This window comes from Cornus florida, unplaced genomic scaffold (genome assembly GCF_030987335.1).
Source record: "Cornus florida cultivar Cherokee Brave unplaced genomic scaffold, ASM3098733v1 CherokeeBrave_3.0.0_Hap2_Chr11, whole genome shotgun sequence".
NCBI lineage: Eukaryota > Viridiplantae > Streptophyta > Magnoliopsida > Cornales > Cornaceae > Cornus > Cornus florida.
The window spans coordinates 105,911,220-105,935,915 of NW_026775581.1; the positions used below are offsets into that span (position 1 = coordinate 105,911,220).

At 40.9% G+C, this 24,696-nt stretch overlaps 2 protein-coding genes across 4 annotated transcripts; both read right to left on the reverse strand.

Annotated features, from left to right (window-relative positions):
- Positions 1 to 778: 778 nt before the first annotated feature.
- Positions 779 to 24,513, reverse strand: LOC132286730 (uncharacterized). 3 transcript variants are annotated; one of them, XM_059789104.1, is made up of 13 exons: positions 23,941 to 24,511; positions 22,875 to 23,027; positions 22,559 to 22,771; positions 22,397 to 22,486; positions 22,064 to 22,180; positions 20,055 to 20,324; positions 19,129 to 19,285; positions 17,133 to 17,210; positions 14,264 to 14,364; positions 12,356 to 12,526; positions 11,680 to 11,754; positions 1,594 to 1,710; positions 779 to 1,228 (listed from the first exon to the last, which is right to left on the reverse strand). In XM_059789104.1, exons 1-13 carry the CDS (start codon positions 24,322 to 24,324, stop codon positions 899 to 901), a joined length of 2,256 nt encoding a protein of 751 aa, XP_059645087.1. In that variant the 5' UTR covers positions 24,325 to 24,511; the 3' UTR covers positions 779 to 898. The 3 variants fall into 3 exon arrangements, with proteins under 3 accessions (XP_059645087.1, XP_059645089.1, XP_059645088.1); XM_059789106.1 differs by lacking the exon at positions 23,941 to 24,511 and adding an exon at positions 23,103 to 23,257 and having other exon boundaries at positions 22,875 to 23,014; XM_059789105.1 differs by lacking the exon at positions 14,264 to 14,364 and having other exon boundaries at positions 17,137 to 17,210; positions 23,941 to 24,513.
- LOC132286731 (uncharacterized) lies at positions 8,375 to 11,669 on the reverse strand. The gene is made up of 2 exons (XM_059789108.1): positions 9,594 to 11,669; positions 8,375 to 9,491 (listed from the first exon to the last, which is right to left on the reverse strand). The coding sequence occupies exons 1-2, from the start codon at positions 10,926 to 10,928 to the stop codon at positions 8,676 to 8,678; spliced, it is 2,151 nt and encodes a 716-aa protein (XP_059645091.1). The 5' UTR covers positions 10,929 to 11,669; the 3' UTR covers positions 8,375 to 8,675.
- Positions 24,514 to 24,696: the final 183 nt, after the last annotated feature.

The window sequence follows — 24,696 nt, forward strand, 5'->3', positions numbered from 1 at the left end:
TGTATATAATTGTTTAATATTTGTTTATAATTTGTTTTTTCTGGAAAATGGATTGAATTTTTAATCCAAAAGGTCAGTTTGATTTCGCCCGTGCCAGGAAAAAAAATTAATAAAAAACTGTGCATATTAGTAAGCATTTTACATAAACTGTGTTAGGAGGTTTATCCATTTAAATTGTATTAAACTAATTAAATTTTAATATCTCATCTTTGATGTTTGCGGCTTACAAATACCAAAAACTATCCTTAATCTGAACGAAGAAAGTATTAAAATTTAAAATCTATTGAAATGCTTGTTAGGTCCGACATTTCAACAAAATAAAAAAATAGAAAAAAAATTCGTTAGGAAAAGAATGCTGTGGACCCAACATTTTATCATAACTTGTCACCTTTTGTCATATAGTACTGGCCTAATAATGTGACATTTTGAAATAATAATAATAATGTCACATCAGTACGAATATTTTGATTTTTTTACGTTGGTCTGGTCCACTAGGTATACATTGCTGCCCATTGCAAACTGAAAGGACGATAAAATAAAATGATTCAATTTTTATGGTAAGAGAAATCCAGCTATAAAATGATTCTTGGGGGATGGATGATCGAACTTTTGATAATGACCGAGAACAAATATGAAGGTATACGTAATATTTGACATAATTTTACACCCAAACCAAAAAAAAAAAAAAAAAAAAAATCAGATTTAATGGACATGAAAATGGCAACCATCACTGCTCATCTTTCCCAAACGATCACACTTGGTATCAAGATCAGACAGATAAAAAGAGAAAAGAAAACCAGTAGATTACTAACGCAATGTATTACTATAAGACATAAATATGTACACACAAACATAGGGTTATACCACAATCTGGTATTTTTATGTTCAATTCCAATTGTCAGCAGCACTGGTCACAACCATCACAAACCTCACAGCAACAATTGAGGCACTCAAAACAAGCAAGGGCAGTGCAAAGCTGTGTGAGAGCAATTGCACATTGGTCATTCATGCGTGAACAAGCCTGGATGAAACACATGCAACAGAAGCGATCTAGCATCCAGCTGCAACAAGTGGAAGCTGCCGTCATTACGGTTTCTGAAGTTTCATGCAACTTTACTTCCTCTATTCCTGGAGGACGATTCTCAGCCGTGGCAATCAAGTTGCCAAATCCAAGACCCAGGTTCCGGAGGTAAATGATTTCCTTGTTAGTCAGCTCGGCTGTTTTATTCTGGTCAATTTTTTGTTAAAAATTCAAGGACAGTCGTTAATTTGGTGCAATATAAGAATAAAGCAGTTTAATTACCCAAGTATCAGATATGTATTATCTAAATACTAAATTTATTCTGCGTGTTAAAAGGTATACATCCAAGTTTAACATTCAAGTGTTCTTATATTTTTTATAATAAAAATAATAGCAGTATTCTGTGTGTTATTATATTTTTCATTCTTTTCCATTACTAGTCTTTCTTTTTTTTTTCCCTAAATCATTACCATGTCATTTCTCCTATTAAGAAATCATTTTTAAAAATGATTATATTAGTATAGTTTATGTAACTACCAACACTTTTACTACTACTTTAGGCAAAAGCATACCTCTTGCATCATAATTGATTCAGAACCTTGCTTCCCTTTATCGGTCTGAAGACTCTGAACTAAAATCATGCTGGTGTACTCCGAAGGTATCCCTGTTTGTATGCTCATTTTTGCAACCTACATGTGAAGGAAACAGCTCAAGCAACTGAATCTAATAAAAGATGAATACATGCATTAGGATTACTATAAGGGGCAAGACAGTCATCTTTTGCTTATATGATGGCATGTATATGTACCAAGACATGATTATAACCATAAAACATCAAGAACCTCTTGAATGGTGCAAAACAAAGAACATTCATGGGATAAAATTTAATATAATATAGTTAATATCCTCACAACAGGATGATGTCTAGCCTGTATTGCTGCATGAATACCTATGTGATCATCAATCATCACACCTATCTCAACTTTATTTTTTTTCTTGGAAACCATTAAATCCAATATTTCTTAGAATCTAAGTATTTTAGAATCTGAGGAGGCCCTGGATGACATGGGCCAGGTCCGACTCGCAAAACACAACCTTCAGTCCGAACAGCTGGGTCAGCCCATAAAAAGACACTGCCATATGGGCCGAGCGGGAGTAAGCCCATCAAGAGTGACCAGGGCTTACTGAGGAATAGGCCCAGGTCCAGCAATTAGTAAATATCTTGTAAATATCTATAAATAGGAGTTGGAATGAAGAGGAGGGGGATCTTGATTCGGGTGGAGGTGTAAGAATTCTAGAGAGAGAAAGAATAGAAGGAGTTTCTTGCATCTTCAATTGGCGCCGTCTGTGGGAAGCGCATAAAAGTTTGGTTGATCAATGAGGAGGATCGAATGGATTCAAACCAATTCGGTTGATCGAGACTCGATCTTGCGGATTTGAATCCAGATCTGAGCGATTGTGACCTACTCTGGAGGAATTACGATTCTTGAAGCTTTGGCAGGAGTGACTTCAGATCTACGCAACCGCGAGTTGCTCGATTGTGACAGGATCTGACGGATTTAGAGTCCAGGCAATTCAGATCTTGTAAACAGTGAGCATAATTCGGAGAATTAGAAGCCAGATCTAAAAATTCCTACTCACGAAGCTTAGATCTACTCGCGAGCTTGAGATTAATGCCTTTACTCCGTTCGGGAATAATGATAGGTGAAAGCTCCAATCCGATGGAGGCTGTCCAGCAAACAAAGCTTGAAGAGTTGATGAATTTGATTGAAGCTCTCAGAAAAGAAAATGCAGAATTGAAAGCTGGATTGCAGCATCGGCAAATACCCGCAGTCTCGCATCCGCTTCCGGTCGGAGAAGGAGGTGTTCCATCTAGTATCGCGCATCAAGGCGATCAGAACGAGAACAATCAGTCAGCTCACCACCGTGATGAAAGGATGATGGACAATTCGCCGCCAAATGTTCGTCGAGTTGAAGATCACGAAGGCTCGACTCACGTTGATCCGCAGCGGGAAAGGTTTGACCGAGAGGAAGTGATGGAGGTAGATCGCCGTCGAGTAGCGTCGCCTTGGCAGAGAGAGTTCATAGAGGAACGGTCGTTCGATCCGTCTTACCGGCCCTCCATGGTTACTGTCACTCATCACGGTTCGGAGGGCAGAACCGTAACTCACAGAGCTACCGCCGGACTCCAGAGAGAGAATGAAGCTCTCCGATCCGCAGCTCGGACGGTGGATTCACCATTCACCGACGAGATCTTGAATGCGCCGCATCCAAGGAAGTTTGCTATGCCAGTCTTTATTCTGTTTGACGGAACAACCGATCCGATCGATCATGTGTATCATATCCAGTTGAAAATGGCTCTGAACACGGAAAACGACTCTTTAATGTGCAAATGCTTCCCTACAAGTTTGGCCGGACCGGCGCTCAGCTGGTTCAAAAACTTGCCTAGGAGCTCCATTGGCAGTTTCAGGGACCTGTGCGATCGGTTCATAAGCCAGTACTATGGGAACAAACGCCCGCCGAAGGACATCTCGAGCCTGTTCACGATGCGGCAACACAAGGATGAACGGCTCCAGGCCTTTCTTACCAGGTTTAATCTCACTAAGAGTATGGTAATCGAATGCCATCCTACTACGGCAGTTCAAGCCTTCAAGTTAGCCATGACACGCGGAACTCCGTTTCACACCAGTCTGGTAGTGAATACGCCAGCTACCATGGACGAACTCAATGAGAGAGCCGATGGCTTTGTGCGCCTCGAAGAAGAGGAGGCAGCTAATGCTCGGACAACGTCGCTTGTGTCGACCGAGGAAAAGTCCAAGGCAAAGATCAGGCAGAAGCAGGCTCAGCCGCAACGTCAGACCACTTGGAAGGCCGAAAAAAGGTCCAGGGAGGAAGAGTTGATTACTCCGCTGAAGGTCACTCTGGCGAGGTTATATCAGGAGAACAAGGACAAGTTTCATCCACCACTGCCAATTAGACAACCCCTCGAACAGAGGGATCAAACTAAACATTGTGCTTTTCATTCTGATTTCGGACATCAGACTAACGAATGCAGGAACCTGAGGAGGCAAGTGGAGATGTTGATAGCTAGAGGGGAGTTTGCGAGTTATGTTCAAGGCTCGGCGATGGAGCAGAATCGACCAGTGGAACAAATAAAAAGGAGTCATAAACAAAGCTCCCACAATTCGCAACCAGTTCGTATAATCAATGCTATCCATGGTCGACCCGAGCCTAGTGAAGAGCCAGATGAGCTGCTACGGGTGCGCCTGCGGCAGGCACAGATGAAGAAAAGGGTCGGCAATGTGACCACTCTACACCAACAGAGCCCGTCAATGCAGATAAAGTTCGACTGGACAGACCTGCAGCGTGTCCAACTGCCTCATGACGACCCGTTGGTAGTCAGTTTGACAGTGGCAGAGTGCTTGGTGCGCAGAGTTCTGATCGATCCTGGGAGCAGTGCGAATGTTATGCCAAGGGACACATTTGACAGGCTCGACATTAAACCAGAGAGGCTCAAGCCCACCGGAAATCCCTTATTAGGGTTCGATGGGAAGAGGGTGGAACCCGTCGGGATGGTGGAAGTAGAAGTTCAAGCTGCAGAGCGAGCTCTTATGGAAACTTTTGTGGTTGTGGAAATTCACCCCTCGTATAATCTCCTGATGGGAAGAGGATGGATTCACAGAGTCCGAGGTGTACCCTCAACTCTGCATCAGGTCATGAGGTGCCTCGGGCCCGATGGAGATAAAGTGATAGACATTCGGGGGGATCAGGTCGCAGCCAAAGAGTGTTATTCCGTCACACTAAAGCATGCAGGGAAGGGAAAGGCGCCCGTCCGGTCGACAAGCCCCAGATAGCAATTACAGGAACCTCCACTCGAGCAGAATAGGGTGGAGGAGTCAGCCGACTTGACCGAGGAGCCCCTTCTGGATGTGCAGATCGATCAGTCCAGGCCAGAACGAACTACCAGAGTGGGTATAAGACTGACCAGAGAAGAGCAGCAAGAGCTAGTGGATTTCTTATCCCACAATGTCGACGTATTTGCATGGAGTCATCTCGACATGCCTGGAATTAGTCCTTCCGTCTCCTGTCATTCCCTGAATGTCAATCCTAATTTCAAACCAGTGAAACAGAAGCAGCGAAGATTTGCTCCAGAACGTAATCAGATCATAACGGAAGAAGTTGATAGGCTGCTTGATGCGGGATTTATCAGAGAGGTGCACTACCCTGAGTGGTTGTCCAACGTCGTTGTGGTGCAGAAGAAAAATGGGAAATGGCGCGTATGCATTGATTTCACCAATTTAAACAAAGCCTGCCCGAAGGACAGTTTCCCGTTGCCTAAGATTGATCAAATGGTGGATGCCACCACGGGGTATGAGCGTTTAACCTTTCTGGACGCATATTCAGGTTATAATCAGATTCCTATGGACCCCGCAGATGAAGAAAAAACTTCTTTTGTCACCGAGCGAGGAACGTACTGCTACAAGGTTATGCCTTTTGGATTAAAGAATGCGGGAGCAACTTATCAACGACTTGTCAGCAAAGTTTTTAAGAATCAAATGGGTAAGATTGTCGAAGCCTATATTGATGACATGGTGGTGAAAAGTAGGAAAAAGGATGATCATCTGAAGCATCTGCAAGAGGTATTTGATGTACTAAAGCGATATGGGATGAGGCTCAATCCGACCAAGTGCTCGTTCGGTGTGAGTTCCGGGCAGTTTCTGGGACACGTGGTCAACCGCAGGGGCATCGAAGTTAGCCCCGCTCAAGCAGAGGCTTTGATTAAGAATGCCGAGCCAAAGACGATCAGAGAGGTGCAAGCCCTAACAGGACGAATAGCTGCATTAAGTCGATTTATTTCAAAGTTGTCAGACCACTGCAAACCATTCTTTGACACGATTCGGAGCCATGGAAGGCAGGTCTGGGGGGATGAGCAACGACAGGCATTGACTCATTTGAAGCAATATATGCAGAATCCGCCAGTCCTGTCAGCCCCAGAACCGGAAGAAAAGTTATTTCTATATCTTGGAGTATCTGGTGTCGCGACGAGTGCCGTTCTGATTCGTTGCAAGGAAGGGGTGCAATACCCAGTATTTTATGTAAGCAAGACACTGATGGAGGCAGAAAAAAGATACTCAAAGGCCGAACGGGTGGTACTTGCACTTGTAAATGCAAAAAGAAAGTTAAGGCATTATTTTGAATCCCACCCCATAGCTGTTCTAACAACTTTCCCAATCAGAACGCTCATGCACAAGCCAGAGCTCTCGGGCAGAATGACAAAGTGGGCCATAGAGTTGAGTTCATTTGACATAACGTACGAGCCGAGAACAGCTATTAAAGGGCAAGCGGTGGCCGATTTCCTACTAGAATGTGATGCCGAAGATACGGAAGAGGACCTTAGAAGCGGCTCTTGGAAACTTTTTGTGGATGGCTCCTCTAACCCGACGGGGGCTGGGATTGGGATCAAACTGCAAACCCCAGAAGGTACTTCCTTGAGCCAAGCACTCAGACTTGAGTTCCGAGCCACCAATAATGAAGCGGAATACGAGGCGTTGCTAAATGGATTAAAGTTGGCCAAAGAGCTACAGATCAAAAGTTTGACAGTGTATAGTGACTCGCAGCTGATTGTTCGGCAGGTAAATGGTGAGTACGCAACCAAGGATGACATGATGGGGGCATACCGTTCTGCCGTTCTGCGTAGAGCCAAGGACTTTGCAAAGATTGAATTCATACAGTTGCCGAGGGAACAGAATGCAGATGCAGACCGTTTAGCATGCAGTGCTTCAAGTTGTGGTGAAACATTGGCGAGGGTGATTCCAGTGGGAATAGTGACCCAGCCGTCCATTTTCGAAGAACCGATGGTCTCGGACCCTTGGCAAGTCAACGTCATACCGTATGAACCGAGTTGGATTGACCCAATCATTACCTATATTCGAGATGGCGTTTTGCCTATGCAAAGGGATGAAGCTAGGAAACTCAAAAAGAATGCTGCCAAGTACGCCATCGTGCGGAACCAGCTGTACAGAAGGTCCTATTCTGGCCCGTACTTGAAATGTGTCACCCCCGCGGAATCGCAGCAGGTATTGCGAGCTATTCATGAGGGTGTGTGTGGCAATCATTCTGGGGGAAGATCGTTAGCGCATAAAGCAATGACACAAGGGTATTTTTGGCCAAACATGTCAAGAGATGCGGAGGAGTTCTCTCGAAGGTGCGATAAGTGCCAACGATATGGACCAATGATCCACCAACCACCTGAAGAATTGCACGTAATGGCCTCGCCGTGGCCTTTCGCGCAATGGGGGATGGATGTGGTCGGTCCTCTGCCAACTGCAAGAGCTCAGAACAAGTATGTGTTACTGGCCACGGATTATTTCACTAAATGGGTGGAGGCAGAACCGTATCCTAGCGTGACTCAGACTCAGGTGAGACGATTTATCTGGAACAACATTATCTGCCGCTTCGGTGTTCCCAGAACAATAGTCATGGACAATGGCACAAACCTCGACAGCAGGCAAGTAAGAAAGCTGCTGGAGGAGTATGGAATCAACCAGAAGTTGGCTGCAGTAAGTCATCCTCAGGCTAACGGACAAGCAGAAATCACAAACAGAACCATTTTCGCCTGCATTAAGAAGAAGCTGGAAGATCATAAGGGGAAGTGGTTGGATGAACTCCCGAACGTTCTATGGGCTTACAGAACCACCCCAAGGCGGCCGACTGGGGAGAGCCCGTTCGCGATGGCGTATGGTACCGAAGCAGTTATACCGGTTGAGCATTTAGTCCCCACTATCAGAAGCTTAGCATGGAGTCGAGATCAGAACGACAAGATGTTAAGATTGAACCTCGACATGATAGACGAAAGGAGGGACGCAGCGGCTATAAGGCTAGCATCGTATCAGCAAGTGCTGGCGAATAGTCACAATAAGAGAGTAAAACACAGGGATTTTGCCCCGGGCGATCTGGTTCTGAAAAGAAAGGTGGGGATGGTCAAAAAAATGATGCCACCCTGGGAAGGCCCGTACAGAATTGCAGAAGTCATTGGCAAAGGGGCATATACGTTGGAAACCATGGCGGGAAAGTTGGTCAACAAGCCCTGGAACGCCACGTCTCTGAAGAGGTACTATCAATAGAAGCTAAGTTCTGGTTTTAATTGGATGTTATTTGTTGTTAATCAAATACATATGAATGAGCAAGTTACCGGAATTTACAAAAAAAGAAGAGAAGAATTTTCTTTTCCAATGGTCTACTATAAAACTTAAGCAAGATAAGTGGCAGCTGGCACTATAAGCCGAACGCCAGACACTTGCTAAAAATTTAAAGCCAAGTGGCAAGTGGCATTCTAGCCGAGCGCCAGGCACTTAAGCAAGATAAGTGGCAGCTGGCACTATAAGCCGAACGCCAGACACTTGCTAAAAATTTAAAGCCAAGTGGCAAGTGGCATTCTAGCCGAGCGCCAGGCACTTGCCGTACAAACACACAGCAAAACTAATATAAAAAGAAAAAGAGAGAAAAGATATATATGTACTGAAGATAAGTTGAACAGAGCACAACACATAGAGAAAAAGAGTTCGGCCATTTCATTAATATTGAACATTTAGTTTACAAAAGAGAGGTGTCCATCATTACAAGAAGATATGAACTGGAAGAATTCGAAGGAGCCCTAGCTAGACGCCTCAGTACCAACAGCATCCTGGTCCTGCCGACTCGCCTCCTCGGCCCCATCAGCCGCCTCACCTTCATGAGGTGGGGAATCCAGGTGAATAACTGAGTCGTTCGGCTGGGGTTCAGCGTCAGCAGTGGCTACAGAGGGAGCCACGGTTGACGATTGGGGAGCGGTCAGTGGCAGAGCGGTAGGAGGAGCTGTGATGATCCTTGAGGATGCGATGTCCTGGCACTCATCAAATATACGCTCCGCTTCGGTGGGTTCTGGGTCGACATAGACCCCCAGAGGCTCGATCCCCAGATCCTTGTCTACCTCATCCGGAGTGGAGCTGGTCTGTCCCTCATCCGGAACCCGGTCGGCGAAACCTTCCCGGAATCCTTGAGCATACCGAAGAGCACCGACCCTGGAGAACCGAGCATGAAGGGCCAGCATCCCACCACCCACTCTGCTGATAACGTCGATCAGAGCGGTACGCTCGTCCAGAGCTCTTTTTTCAAAAGCCATCCGAGCAGACTGTTCATCAGCTAGAAGACGTTGGAGTTCTGCCTTCTCTTCTCTGAGTGATTCCTGCTCAGTCTGCCAGACGCTCTTCTCGAGCTGGAGGGCGTCCTTCTCATCCTGAAGGGAATCATTCTCCTTTTTCAGGACATCTCTCTCTTGCTCGGCTTTGTCAAGCCGAACCAGCACCTCGGTATTCTTCATGGCAAGGAGGTCGTTCTCTTTATTAGCCACCTCCAGGCTGTCAGAATACTTTCGGGCCCTGGCGTTCCCCATTTCCACCTGCTTCTGCATGGCCATCATCCCAAACAATGTCTGCATAGGTGCACAATAAGAACGGTTAAACCAATAGTCAGAACGGGAGAAGGCAAGACCAAGTAATATAAGAGAATTCATGAGTTAGAAAATAAAAGTCACCTCCATAGCAGATTGGGGAAAGCGACTGAACACGTCCTTCTGGGAAAGGCCCTTTGCCGCCTCAATGTCCTTCGGAGTCCACATGCTCCTGTAGTAGGCCATAGCGGTCTGGCCATCCTTCAGCATGGTCTCGTTCGGTTTCACGAACGTCCCATCCGTTCGAGTGTACCGAGGGGCCCATGGCGGCAAGCTGGGGATAGAAGGGGGGCCTGAAGCAGAAGCAGAGCCACCAGCTGCAGGAGGCCCAGAGTGAGAAGGAGCTCTGATCGCTCGGTGCAAGAGAGTACCCGGCCCAGAGACTCGGGTCCTTCTAATAAGAGGCTCCTCCTCAGGGTCGATTTCACTGTCAGGATGAGGCCTTTTGCCTCGCTCTTTGTCCCGACCGCCCCCCGCAGCAGCAGGAGCTATGGTAGCTGGGGAGGGCGCGTTCTGGTTGGCCGCAGGGGCGCTGGCAGCAGGGTTAGTAGCCACTGCGCTCGGGACAGTGTCAGATATGGTGGCTGAAGAAGAAGCCGACGCTGGAGAGGAGGTCGCCCCAGCAGCAGGAATGACTGGGGGAGTATTTTTCCTCCTGCCAAAAGAGGGAATCTGCAGTCTGCTCATATTGTAGCCGAGTGATGAGAGCGCAAAGAGGTTGTCTGAAGTGAGGAGATCTGAGCAGGAAGGAATATCGTTCAGAACGTATCTCTTCAAGTAGTTAATCCTATCCCTGCAAACACTGTAGCTCAAGTCATCACAAGGTATTCCCAAGGAGCGGCATAAGTAAGTGCAAAAACGAGGAACGCATGTTTCACAGGGGCAGTCGTGTTTATGGGATTTGAATTTTTTATAGGAGGAGACAGAGCAGACACCAAAGGCGCTCGGGATAGGGTAATCCTCTGCAGCCGGCGAAGACCAAGCCCCACTAATACCCACTATGCTATCCCTCCAACCCTTTTCAGATTTTATTGTGTCAGTGCATATGGACATCTTCTCGAACGGGTAGAGGTGGTAGAAGGGCTCGTTAGTACGGATCTTACTGACCTTATAGCACAGAAGGAGGTCTATGAGGTCAAGGTCCAGATTTCTGTCACGCATCAATAAGAGCATAACAGATATGATCCTAAAGAAGTTGGGGTTGACCTGCAGAGGGGATATCCCCAATCTGTTGAAGACGTAACTAAAGAAAGGGTGCAGAGGGAACCTAACAACATTCAGTTGAAGGTTTGTGAATAAGACTTCGCCGGGCAGGAGGCCGGCGCCGGTCGTAATATTAACGTCTTGGGGGCAAACCCTAACTACGATGTTGTCAGGAAGCCTAAGTCTCATACGAAGGACACCCAGATCTACAACCATGGTGGAAGTGCAAGAAGAATCTAAAAGAGGGAAAATGGAAGCCTGCCGAAAGTAAAAAGAACGAAACTAACCTCGGAGGACTGCAAGATCGCTGGGAGAATGACTCTCGAAGGATTTCACCGGAAAAGGCTTAGCACAGTTCTAGAAAGAGGGAGATTTGGCTGATGATGGAGACGGTAAAGGGAAGTGAAGTGGAATTCGAGAGCATTATATAGGCAAGGGGGCCCGAGGGCCGAAGCGTCGGGAAGGCAAGAAATCCCTCGAACCCCGGAACATTGATTCTGGATCTGACCGTTCGCTCCCCCACGTGGTTATCTCGAGCCGTCAGCGTCATGATGAGACGCCATCAATAATTACCCCTTATTAAATAAGGGGCAATTATGGGGGCAGTTGAGGAGGCCCTGGATGACATGGGCCAGGTCCGACTCGCAAAACACAACCTTCAGTCCGAACAGCTGGGTCAGCCCATAAAAAGACACTGCCATATGGGCCGAGCGGGAGTAAGCCCATCAAGAGTGACCAGGGCTTACTGAGGAATAGGCCCAGGTCCAGCAATTAGTAAATATCTTGTAAATATCTTGTAAATATCTATAAATAGGAGTTGGAATGAAGAGGAGGGGGATCTTGATTCGGGTGGAGGTGTAAGAATTCTAGAGAGAGAAAGAATAGAAGGAGTTTCTTGCATCTTCAGAATCAAATTAGGTTTGATATATTACAGTGATCGAATTTTCATAATCGTCAACAAACAAACCTTCTCTTCTACTAGTTTACTCTCCAACAACCATGCTTGAGCTGTGAGTAAATCAATTTGCCTCCTTGCAAATACCTGCCAAGAAACGTAACAGTCAGAGGATTAAATGTGCATTATTAACCAAGTTTCTACTTGTGCATTTTAAATTTGTTTATCATCTATTTAACTGAATGCAAGGCTCTATTAAGAAGATTGAAGCTGCATTTACATGAATGATGACATTCTGGTGTATTGATTTGAGTGCCCAAATTAATTTATTAAAAAAAAAAAAATTCAACCAGAAGACCAATATCACAAAGTGTAAAATCAGAAATAAATAAATTTTATTCAGGAAGATGGAGATTTAGGAAGCAAGAATAGTTCATCAGCGAGACCATGTACTAAGGAAGTAACTTGCCACCAGAAACTTGATGATTAAGATGTCCAATATATATTAAGTACCAAAACAAATTTGAGAGCACCATGATACCTTGTCATTTAGAAAGGGGATTAAAAAAAAAAAAAAAAAACATAAATATATTTTTCTTCTTTTGTTTTTTTATTTTTTTTATTATGGGGGAGGTGGGTGCATTCTCCAAAAAAATTACTTATGATGCAATAAATAATACTGACTTAGAAAGAGAAAAAAAAAATCACAAGTTCAATCAAATACAAAATTCAGAAGTTGAAGAAATACTTTGTCAAGTGGCATGTCCTTTACTTTTTGCACTTTCACATTTACTGTGAAATTGCTCATGTCTGCCAAGATACCACTAGCTTCAATAGAGTCCGGAAAGTTTCCATGGTATCTGCCTGACACAATCAATGGGCTTTCAGATGAAAGGTCAGGAATATGAAACGGGTACAACTGCAAGAGGAACAAAGAGAATTCAACTGTCATGGATGCAGCTAACAATTACATTTAAATGCCGTTTGAGTAACTTCTTAATTGGTTGATTTAGTAATAATTCTTGCAGATGATTGTATATAATTAGGCATGAATCAAACTACAACAATAATACATAGTCAGATGCACTGTGCCTTGTGCAATTCTTGACCTTAAACAATACTGATCTTTGTCCTCCATTCCTGCCATGGCACTTTATCTTCAACTTAAAAACAAAAAGTCTAGATTACTAATCATTCTTAACTATATCCATTTTCTACTTGGCCATTTACAGCTAGGCTCTGATGCCTTCAATAGAAGTGAGAAAGAGACTGCAAGGCAATCATAATCAACTATTCAGCTTCAGTCAAAACAAAATCACAAGAAAGTACTTGTCTAGTTACTCTAGTATCTCCAGAAATCTCAATCCGTGCTTAGAAGGAAAAAAAAACACCACTACCCAGTCTTGGTCATACCAATGCAGGGTGCCACCGTACCTAACCTCAAACATTATTTAACTATGCTTAAATTTTGACATGTTTTCTCATGCCTGCCAGGTCGGGATTTTAGCAATCCACCTGCAATGGCCTACTTTAAGAAGAATGACATCTTCAAACATAGACTCATCTACGATAATGGTTAACTTATCTGTAGAATTTCAGTTTTTGTTCCCATCTTTGCTATTTTAATGATAATGCTACATTTTAAATGCGGTCAGACATTCAAATAATAATAAGATATGAACTATAGAAAACATGACTCAAACAAGTGGTGTCACCAATAGAACAGCCTAGAAAATTGATTATGGCAACAATAGTTCCCTGTGCTGTCAGATGAATTTCTCATAACTTTAGTAAATAGTAGGGGTGGCAAAATAGGTCATGACCCACTAACCCACCCATATCCGTCCGCTTTAAAATGGATATGGGTGAACCATTTTAAAATATGGGTCAAAATGGGTGACCCATATTCAACCCATTTTTATAGAGGGTTAAACGGGTTGAATATCGGTCACCCATTTTGACCCATATTTCACTCATTATATAAGAGGCCCAATTTCACTTCCTCTATTTGACTCAAATCCACCTCTTTTTCCTCACTAAAATTCTCTCACATGATCCCAAATTCTCTATGTATCTCCCACTCTCTCTCACTCTAAAATTATCTCTAAGATTCTCTTTCCATCATCCTCTTTCTTTCTCTAAAATTCATTGTAGTACTATAGTATTGCTCTACTACATACACAACACATAAACAATGTATTTGTTTGTATTCATTTAATTATTTATTCTATAAAAAGCTTAACAAATGATTTCATATAAGATTTATATATATATATATCTTACCTTCATGCATGTTTATTCATGAAATAAAATAATATAAATTTAAAGAATTTTTAAAAGAAATTGAAGGATTTACTATTATATATACATCTTTTTACAAGTTTTTATCCATCTAAAATAAAAATATATAATTATGCGATTATCCAAAATGATAACATTTTTTCCGCCTAAAACAAGTTAGTGGCTCATGACAAGTCAACCCGGTCCATTTTGACCCAACCCATATTCAACCCGTTACAAGCGGGTGGAATATGGTTCACAACCCATATTTGACCCGACCCAACCCGCCCGTTTGCCACCCCTAGTAAATAAATAAACCCAGTATAAGCATAAAAAAATAAATGTGGCCACCTCAATATGGTAAGGATCTGTGTACCTCAACAGAATCAACCTGTTCCAAAGCATCAATTGTTACATTGGCAAGAAGGACTGATGAAGCAGTGTTGAATAATCTTTGCATTCGAGAGTTGATTGAATCTGACCAAATAAACATACAAAATAAAAGAAGAAAAATATAACTGAATTAGATCCTTTATTTTGCTCCAAAATTCCCGTCAATGCGTGTTGAAACGAATAATAAACATTTAAAAACTTATGCCTCAGAATTTAAGTGCCTCCTAGAATGCAGTAATAAAACTTGTGCACGCCAATTCGTAATGGAGGGTTGGGTCTTCGTAGATTGGTGCCTTTCAATAAAGCTCTCCTGAGGAAATGGATGTGGAGATTTGGGGTGGAGAGACATAGGCTTTGGAGGAGGGTCGTTGCGAGTAGTTTTGAGGAGGGTGGTGCTCTCTTGAGGTTCGTGGCGCTCGGTGTGGGGGTTTGGAAATGTATTCGGAAGGGCTGGGCTGATTTTTCCATTCATGTCGCTTTAGTCTCAGAGATGGCAAATGGATCAGATTTTGGGAAGACGTTTGGTGTGGGGATATTTCTCTTGCTCTCGCTTTCCCACGGCTTTTCAGGATTGCTCCAGATAGGCAGGCCAGAGTGATCGACTGCTATCAGCTTGATAGCGAAGGTCTGGTTTGGGATGTTCAATTCAGGCGTCCTTTTCAGGATTGGGAGGTTGAGGATGCCACTCATCTGTTGGAGATGTTGTATCGACAGGGTGTCATGGCTGGTGATTCTGATGGTTGGATTTGGACTCCCAATGCGCAAGGTCGCTTTAATGTTCGTTCCTTTTTCAGGTGTCTCACAGTGGAGCCTGGAGGGGGCTTCCCGTGGAATAGGGATGGCAACGGGGCGGAGTTGGGGTGGAGTTGGCTAAACCCTATTCCGCCCCGTTAAAAAATTCATCATACCAACTCCGCTCCAACTCTGGGACGGGTTTATAATTGGTACACCATCCCCGCCCCTACTCCAGTAAACAAAATACCGACTCCGCCCCGCATACTCTATTTAATTGCTGTAAAATTGAAACTGTTGAATTAATTCCTAGAATTGGGATAGAATACTAAGGTCTTGAATCCTTGATTAATTCTTGAAGATTGAATCACGTACACAATTGTGGAATTTTAGTAAGTAGTGACTCTAGCGAATATTTAATCAAAATATATTAATGGACACTTAATTTAAATATATACTTTATATATATATATATATATATATATATATATATATATATATATATATATAATCGGGTCGGGGCGGGGGTGGGGTGGGGTGGGGGCATCACTAAATCCGCTCCCGCCTCAAACCCGCTCGGGTTTTCAATTCTTTTACCATATCCGCCCCAAACCAATTTATAGAGTTACCAAATCCACCCCATTAGGAGCGGAACGGGGCGGAAACCCAGCGGGTTGGAGGATATCCCTACCGTGGAAGTCTATTTAGCACTCTAAGGCTCCTCTCAAGGTGGCCTTCTTTGCTTAGACCACTGTTTTGGGTAAACATTTTAACCCAAGACAATTTAAGAAGGAGAACTCAGGTGGTGGTCAATCGATGTTATATGTGTCTTCGGGATGAGGAGACAGTGGACCATCTTCTTTTGCATTGCTCCACTGCCAAAGATTATTGGGACTTGATGCTTGGTTTGTTTGGTGTTCATTGGGTCATGCCTCGTTCCTCTCGAGGGTTCTCGACGGGGGCTCATATTCATGATGCCTGGAGGGCTTCACCTCTTAGTGTTTGGTGGTGCATCTGGTTGGAGAGGAATAGGAGATATTTTGATGGCATTGAGAAACCTATTTCTTTTCTTAAGTTCTCTATTGTTGCAATTCTTTTTTGTTGGGTTTCTAGTAGAGATTATAGATCTCTAGAGGATATTGTTGTTTTTTTGGCCTCTTTGAGGGCTTGGAGGCCTTTTTTTTTGGTCTCGTTGTTGTTCTTTCGGGATGCGTTCCCCTTTTGAGCGCTTTCTTTGATATCTTTACTTATCAAAATTATATATATATACAAAGCTTAACCAGTGGAAAAACCTCCTCTAAAACAGCTAGCCAATGAATAAGAAAGTTGATTACTCCAACTAATTGTACTTCGTTAAGACATAAGAGGTTAGCAGAATCAGTTGACCATCTTCCATTTATTATTCTTCTGAAACCTATTTGATCAGAATTTTCATAAAGATTCGGTATTTATTTGTTCATTATTTTTTCTCTCTCCTTTTTTCTTTTTTTATTTTTAAAGAAAACTATCTTCTGGTTCAGTGATAAATGGGACCCAGTGAATACTATCTATTGGAGTTCAGAATTAGAAAGAGAAAACTGGTCATAATTTTTTTTTTTTTTTTTTTTTTGATAAGTAAGACAACTGCATAGAAGCGAAAAAAAAAAAAAAAAGGTCATATTTCTTGAGCATTCATAGTAGATTTGATGACGATCAACAATCAAACAAAATGCTGATAGTGATAAACACATTTAGAAGCTAGATTATTAGTAGAAATGACTTCAATGAGAAGGATTAGTAGATGATCATTGTTCTTATTTATAAAATGAAATAGTTATAATCATTCTTAAACATCTTTATTGTAATTTAACAAACAGATTGGATTTTATTTTCATTTGCTGGTGTAGAAACTACTTCACAGATGGAACCTCTGAGTTTAAACTAAAATTGGAGCACGAACATCTAAAGAGTTTATCGTAGCAACTAAGCTCCAAACTAAAGACTTTCCTTTCAATTTTAGTGAATCGGTCATTTTATAGGACACAATAACTAGATTAGTTCATATAACACACACAACCACCAAAAAGAAAGATAAAAAAGAAGAAAATACTGTTACACATGAAGTCAATAATACAACTGACCTACATCATATGCAGCATCATACAAGCCCCTCCCAATTTGTGCTAGCATTTGCAGGAAGTAATGATTGCAGTATGAGCCTGTAAATATTTCTTACAGAATTAAATCAATTGGAAATTTTTTATTTAAAATAAATAAATAATATCGACACTCCATAGATTAAGGTAGCTAATAGCCATGGCTGTGGCATAACTACAGGGATTTGCATGAATGAAAGGCCAAAAAAATATCAAATAAATAAATTCATGCAAATTTGATTACTAATCAAATAAGAGAAGATTAAGGCGTCAACTAGCTAGCTGGTGAAGTCTATTGTACTCGAGTTAGAGACTCGGACCATATCTTGTTTTCCAGGTTGAGGGATTTATGGGTAGGAGGAGGGCTACCACCAGTTGTATAGCCCATCATTGCCCTTGCTGAAAAAGATGTGGACAAGATCACAATGTGTCAGCTAACATTATTTACCCACAAGTATTGAAAACAGTGACTATACCATGGACAATTGACAACAAGGACATGGTTCAGGGGAAAATATGGTTATATAAACAAAGGTAAAACCAAAAGTTACATGAGTTGAGGTAGTGAGCAAGACCTGTTAGCAAGTGATTCAAGAAAGAAGTAGAGCCATAAAAGGCTGAACCCAAATGGTCGGAACAAAAACTTCGCTGAGTTAAGTTGAGCAAATCTGCAGAGACAGGGTATTACTCTCACTTCTTTGTGCCACACAATTGCTACAGAAGAGAAGACACCAATGATCATCTTTTTTGGTCCTGCAATTTTGCACAACAGGTTTGGTTTTGGTTTGTTGATTTATGCAAATGGGATAATCAGAGAAGTGTATTTTCTTTTGATGCTTTAGTGCACTGGTTTGTCCATTCTTGCCAGAACTCCACTGTCAAAACAAGAGTCACTAGATGTTTTTTCACTTCCATTGTGTGGTGCCTCTGGAACAACAAAAACAAAATTCTTCAAGGTGGGGCTACTTCCACTGCAGAAGAGGTTTCTAGGGAAGCCTGCCTAGAGGGTTTGACCTCTGTAGGCATTTCTCTTTTAGATTTGCCTAGTATTTTCTGATCTTTTGTTATGAATTCTTTTTCCTAGTCAAAGGTATGTCTGAGACTAGTCTTCTCAAATTTTCTCATGTGGATTGATAAGTCCACTTATCCTCTGTACCTTATTTCTTTATGTATCAATAAAAACTTCCAACATTCAGGAAAAAAAAAAAGTTTAGCAAATCACATTTGAATAATAGAAGGTGCAGTTTAAACAAAAACACCAGCACATCAATGAGATGATTTGCTCGACTGGTTAAGTCTAACTCCATACTGAAAAGCACTCACAATAATTAACCGCAATGCAAACTTTCATGTCAACCCTAAAACGGCAGAGAAAAGAACACCCAGAGAGTCAGCAAGATGACAATTCTGGTTAGAGCTGGAGGTATATTTGTTGCCAAAAAAGAAATCAAAAAAGAAAAGATAGATAGATGACATTAACAAATTATTGAACCACACGAAGAAAATGGGATTTCTTCATTATACCTGGGTTGTTTCATTATAAAAATAAATAATTTTCCACTTAATCTGGCAGTGATTTAAACCCAGGAAAATGAGTTTTCACTAATATTGTATTTATGTCATACATAAAGTGTTTTCCTTGGTGATCTTGTTTTGTTAAGTGGTTAAAATCCATCATTTTTCATGTCGACAACGCCCATAGGACCCTCTAGCTCTTCCCTCTCGAAGCCCAAGTTATAAAGGAAATTTGATAGGAAGGTGTCAATAACATTTGGTTAGACAACTTATGACATAATATCCATTAAACATGCACAACTACTGTCTTTGTATTCATGCAAACATGAAGATGCCTATTAGCACACGTGCACTCATGCCCAAACACACACACATACTGCAAAAATATATTGGGTATGACACCATAAAAAATATAGAGGTCTATTTTTAACCCAAAAAAGTGGAACCAGAACACCAAAATCCTTACCTATGCCAAAAGTACAAATTCGAGGGCAAATTGATCCTCTATTTATGAGGTGACCTTTCATAACATTATAAATGTGTCTTTCATCTTCAACAGCCCCGTCAGTAATGAGAAAAATGAAAGGAACTGCATCACTAGTTTTGGCCACCATCTCTATTGCCTGAGATAAATCAAAGCATGAGAAAAAACCTAATAAAGTTCCAAGATAAGGAGATGTTACTGAAATGCAAAGATTTGAGTATTAACATTGCAGCATTTGGAGGTGTCTATGGAATGTGGCAAAATCAACAAGTTATGGGACATAGAGAGGAAAAAATTGATCAATTTGAGCTCTCATTCCTATCATTCAAGCCATCCAAATTAAGTTCTTGGTCCCATAATCTAAGCCATCCAAACGAAGAACAACTCTCATGAGCCACAAAAAGGAGTGACACCTTCCAAATGATCTTAACTATATAATCTGTTTAAAGTACAGCAGCATGGGCATAGATGTACATGGGAATACATGTATATCACAGTAACCACAGAAATTTAAAAATAAATAAATTGTAAAGGCTACGTCACTATGGTTCTGACAACAACTCTGACAAGCATAAATTCACATATTTAGCAAGAGAAAAAAGCTACAGTAGCCATTTTCTTGTTTCATTGAATACAATATGATATAGAAGTCAAGCGGCTAAAAAGAGAAGTTAAATACACATTTTTCCTGCTATATTTTTAAAAAGGGACAAACCCTATGCACGAGGCTCCCGCCATTTCCTGCTTTATTTTTGTATCATAATTAATCAGCCCAAGTAACTTTGTTACATTATGTATATCACCGTTGTTATAATATGACTAACTTAAAATCAGAATCGAATGCTAGAAAGAAGGGGCATATAATAATTGGAGAATAATTTACAGGGCATGTGAGAATTTCTAGCTACCTGATTTAAGGGAAGCAAAATGTTTGTAACACCATCAGCGATCAAATTTGTGTTAATCCACTGCATTGCATTTTCAATTGTTACTTTGGATGCCAGCTCCATTGATGAAGAGAATAATCGAGTATTCTCATTGAAAGCAATTATGTTAAAAGAATCTTCTGGATTGAGCATAGAAAGAGCTGCTGCTAATGCATTTTTTGCATTCTCAAGAGGAACTCCCCTCATGCTTCCACTTACATCAACTATAAATACCATTTCCTTTTTGAAAACCTATCAATTCACTAGACTGGAGTTAGGATTGAAAATGGTACAATTACAAGAAATATAGAGATCAATGGCAGAATAGTTAGAAAAAATTTATATAAAAAATAAAAATAAAAAGAAACACACATTTGTAAGTATAAAAAACGATATTAAAAATTGATAATCACAATAAACAATCATTACAACAATCTTCTGTATAAAACTATAAAAGTGGAAGTGTTCAAGCATGTAAGTTTACCACCTTACGAAGAAAAGATAAAAGCTAAGAGCACATGGGTTAAATGTTTTATCTTAAACTCCAAGGGCCAAATGTCAAGTTTGTTCAGCTCATACCGCTAGATAGTGCAGGCAGTAAGCTCACGAAATACTCTTGTAATATGTGAATAACAAGAAGGTTGTAAGACTTAAGAACCTGGCAGTATAGAAAATTGCATAAGTAGGTAGGTACTTCACAAATCAAACATTACTTCTGATTTATTCATTTATGAAGGGGATTTACCAAGGATTTTACCAAATTCAATAGATTTTCTGCTCTTGAAAGCCATTTGTGCTATCTTTTGCAGTTCTACTTGTTGCATACAATATTACTGGTTGTTATTATTGATTTGATACAGAGATGTACATATATAGGAGATTCCCTAAGAAAAAGAGCAAAATAAAAGTTAGCTGAAAAATACTTCAGCAGAGATTAATTTATTTGCAAAATAGGACTTAGGTTGACAAATTTCGTGTCAAAAGTAGAGTTTGTAACTATTTATATTTGCTCTCGATTAAAATTTTGAAACTTGGTTAGAATCAAGTTAGTTGCGTCTTGCCCAAGGGAAGGGTTGGAATTGAAGCTATAAGCAAGGAGAAAAAGGTCATCTACGCACCCAAGGGTGTAAAGGTAAGTTGACACTCATTTCTACGCTCACCAAAACTGGGGTTCATGCATTCATCAATTAGGGTGTCATAATCTCATATTAAATCTGGAAAAATCATTTTCAATATGCATTTTGTGTTTTAGGAAACTTCCATGTTTGAAAATTTTCTAAGCACACAAGGGCAGGGGACTTCGATTAATCAAGGATCAGTTGAGGGCCTCTGGACCTGCTGTTGTGCTTAGTTGGAGTTCAACCCAAGTTAAATCACTCTATAGAGATTGGTGTAAAAAAGTGGACTAGAAGATCAAAGTACTAGAGGAGAAGCAGATTGCGCTAGGAGCACAATGTGTGAACAGAAGCCTAAACAATCAAGTGGAGAGTTTGGTGGATTGGTTTAAGTCAAAAGGTAACTAGGAATTCTGGGTTTATTAATTGTTAACCTTGTGTAAATTTATTTTTTTAAGTGGATTTGATCTGTCTGGCCCAAGTCCTATGGATTTTTCCCACTTGGGTTTCCATGAAAAAATCCTTTTACTCATTGTGTTCTTTATTTTTATTGCTTACTTATTATATCTTTGATAGGTTTTTATGAGTAATACCTGATAGGTTGAGTAAATTTAAATTTATTGTTCTTCTTTAATTAAAACAAAATCTTAAAAAGTAGTTAAAGTTAGTTGAACAAACTATCAAGACCTATTCACCCCAATTCCTAATTATAAAGTTGAAAGATATGACGTGTTAGTATAATAAACAAAAATGCATTCCTACAAACAACTCATACAATAGAAACTCCATCTGTGGAATCCAACTAGACATATATAAAGGCAATGTAAGAATATGAAAATTTTAAAAACTGCAGGTGACATATAAATGTTAACCAACCTTTGGACTCTTGTTAAGTCCTGGGAAAAGATAAAAGCAAAACATCTCTCTCTGGTCAATATCATGCAGAGATGGGGACTGCAAGAGAAGACGACCAAACATGTTGCCTGAATAAACCTGAAAATGCAGTAGCCAACCAAGAGATTAAGCAATGGGGGAAAAAACAAAACAAAACAAAACAAAAAAAAGAAATAAATCCCTTCTGCAGAGCAGGGCCTTGCACATCTGATGTCATCAGTTTATGATCATCTACAATCCCGAGAACTACTTTGAATCAATGATGAGGCGTGGTAAGAGATGAGAAACGAAAACAATCCAGGTTTAAGGTCTTACAGTATATGAAAAATTGAAGTCAGTAATAGACCATGTCGAAACTTCGGCTTCATATAAATAGCTTAATTTCCCAACTTCGCGTCTTAATTCCTGAAAAACAAGAAAAAAATTTGTCATTTGATTTAAATCCATGACAAAACTAAAACTTCAATATTGACGTACCTTTAGAGGATGGCTAGTAGTTTTGCATAAAAGCTCTGTCCCAGTACCAGGGTTCACATTCAACAGTATCTTTTCTCTTTTAGAAATTCTCTTCCCAACCGGTATGACATGTGCTGGAAAGCTAAATGGTAAATGGAGACAGAACTGATCATCATGATACAATAACTTCTGAGACCAGGTGACTTTCATAGAAAGTTTGGACCCACCATCAACCTTGTGGGGAGCAAACCATAAATATATATTAGTAAGAAAAAAATTCTAAAAAAGAAGAAAGAAATTAGTGTAACAATAACCATCAGGCGGACTTGGTAATAACCTGAGGAACTTTTAGTGTGTATATCTGGCCTTTCAATAAGCATCCGTCTTTAGCTTTATCTACTTTTTTACTATCTTCTGTATCTTCAGTTGTGATCAGCCGAGTGTAATATGATCTTGTTGAACTTTCAACCTCGACACCTAGAACTGAACCCTGTTAGCCAAATCATGTTTTTCTTAAGACCTTACAATAAGAAAGCTAAAAAATATACGAAAGAAACCATCTTACAGGTAACATGAAAATCCTTCCAACATTTGAGCATCGAGATAAGCAATAGCATTTTCAACAGCTTATTCTTTCATGCTTAAGTTATGCACTACAACGATTGAAGGAGACGCAACAAGTTTGTTTGAAGCATGAAAACTCCCAATAAGAAACAGTAAAAGGACTGTTGCAAAGCAACATTAGTTGCCAGATAAATCATGAATTGTACAATTTTAATGAAATCCCAAATAACGCAAAGATCGATAAAATCATTACCAACCACAAATCAGTGTCACACAACAAATTTACATTTAAAAATAATAATAAATAAAGACCCTTCCAAGAAGGGAAAAATCACATAATGACCAGCTAAATAAGACAACTGAATTCATAGGTTGCGTGTTCTAATTATCTAGGAAAGCAATAAAACAGTGAGGATTCTGGGTTGACTTACTGGGGACAAAACCTGTATGATTTAGAAACCATCATGTTTGACGGGAGCCACTTGGACTGGGGATTGATGTCTCTAGGCAAATTTTTCAAAATAATCATTTTTCATCTGGGAAATTTTCTAGTGTTTATTCCTTTGGCATTCAGTTTGATGATTTTGATACTAATCATCCATATAATCTAATTTTCTTAAGGTGTGATTATCAATTTAAGCATGATTTAGATAATTAAATACATTAGCAATTTAGCATACATCAAATTTTCTTTTCTTGACCCGTTGATTGTACAAATTATAACGAATTCTTAAGTACGCCAAAAAAAATCAATAAACAAAAACCTAAATTCCCAGCACAAACACAAAAAACGAGAGTACAAAGACAAACAAAATAAAATAAAATAAAATAGTCAATACCTGCTCGCCCATGGGTATGGCAATGCGACAATCACAGCATTTGCTTGCAGCAACACAGTGAACACGCCAGGTTCCACTCACCGTTACAAACGCAGTATCCAAATAACAGTCCACTTCCATAGCAATCTCGTGCATATGAAGCGGAATTAACGCCGGCGGTTCGCAGCGGCCGTACACGTACGGCTGGTAGCTCGGAATGTCCGGATTATCAACAATCGACGGCTCAGTTATCACCGCATACACCATCGGCGCCGTCGGAACGTACGTCTCCGGCGACGACCTCTCCATCGCAGCTGGCGTCGGCGGCGACCGTTCTTTTCCGTAGTAAATCCGTTTCGAGAGCTTGAGACCGGACTCGACCGATTGCGCAATCTCGTCGGCCATTTAATCGGAAATTGTCCGTAGGTGTTTTCCGGCGAGAATGTCTCCGGTGGGAGTGAAGGATGTTGAGGACGGAGATAGAGCGGAGGTTTAGGGTAGAGAAATAAGTGAATAGTGTGAGAGTGTGTGAAGAAAAGGAGACGAAAACGATGTCGTGAAGAGGGGGATTGTACCGGAGTGCCATTGACTGTGACCGACGCTTGTCCTTTTTGAAAGAGAAGCGAAGACGAAGAGAAGGAACTGTGGCAGATAAATTAATTGAATATGTAACAGCCAGTCGATCTCCGACACGTGGCACCCATTGCTATAATGGATTGAATTAATCTATCCAAAACCGAATAATGAAGCGACAACTGACAAGTTAAGCATGTTTTA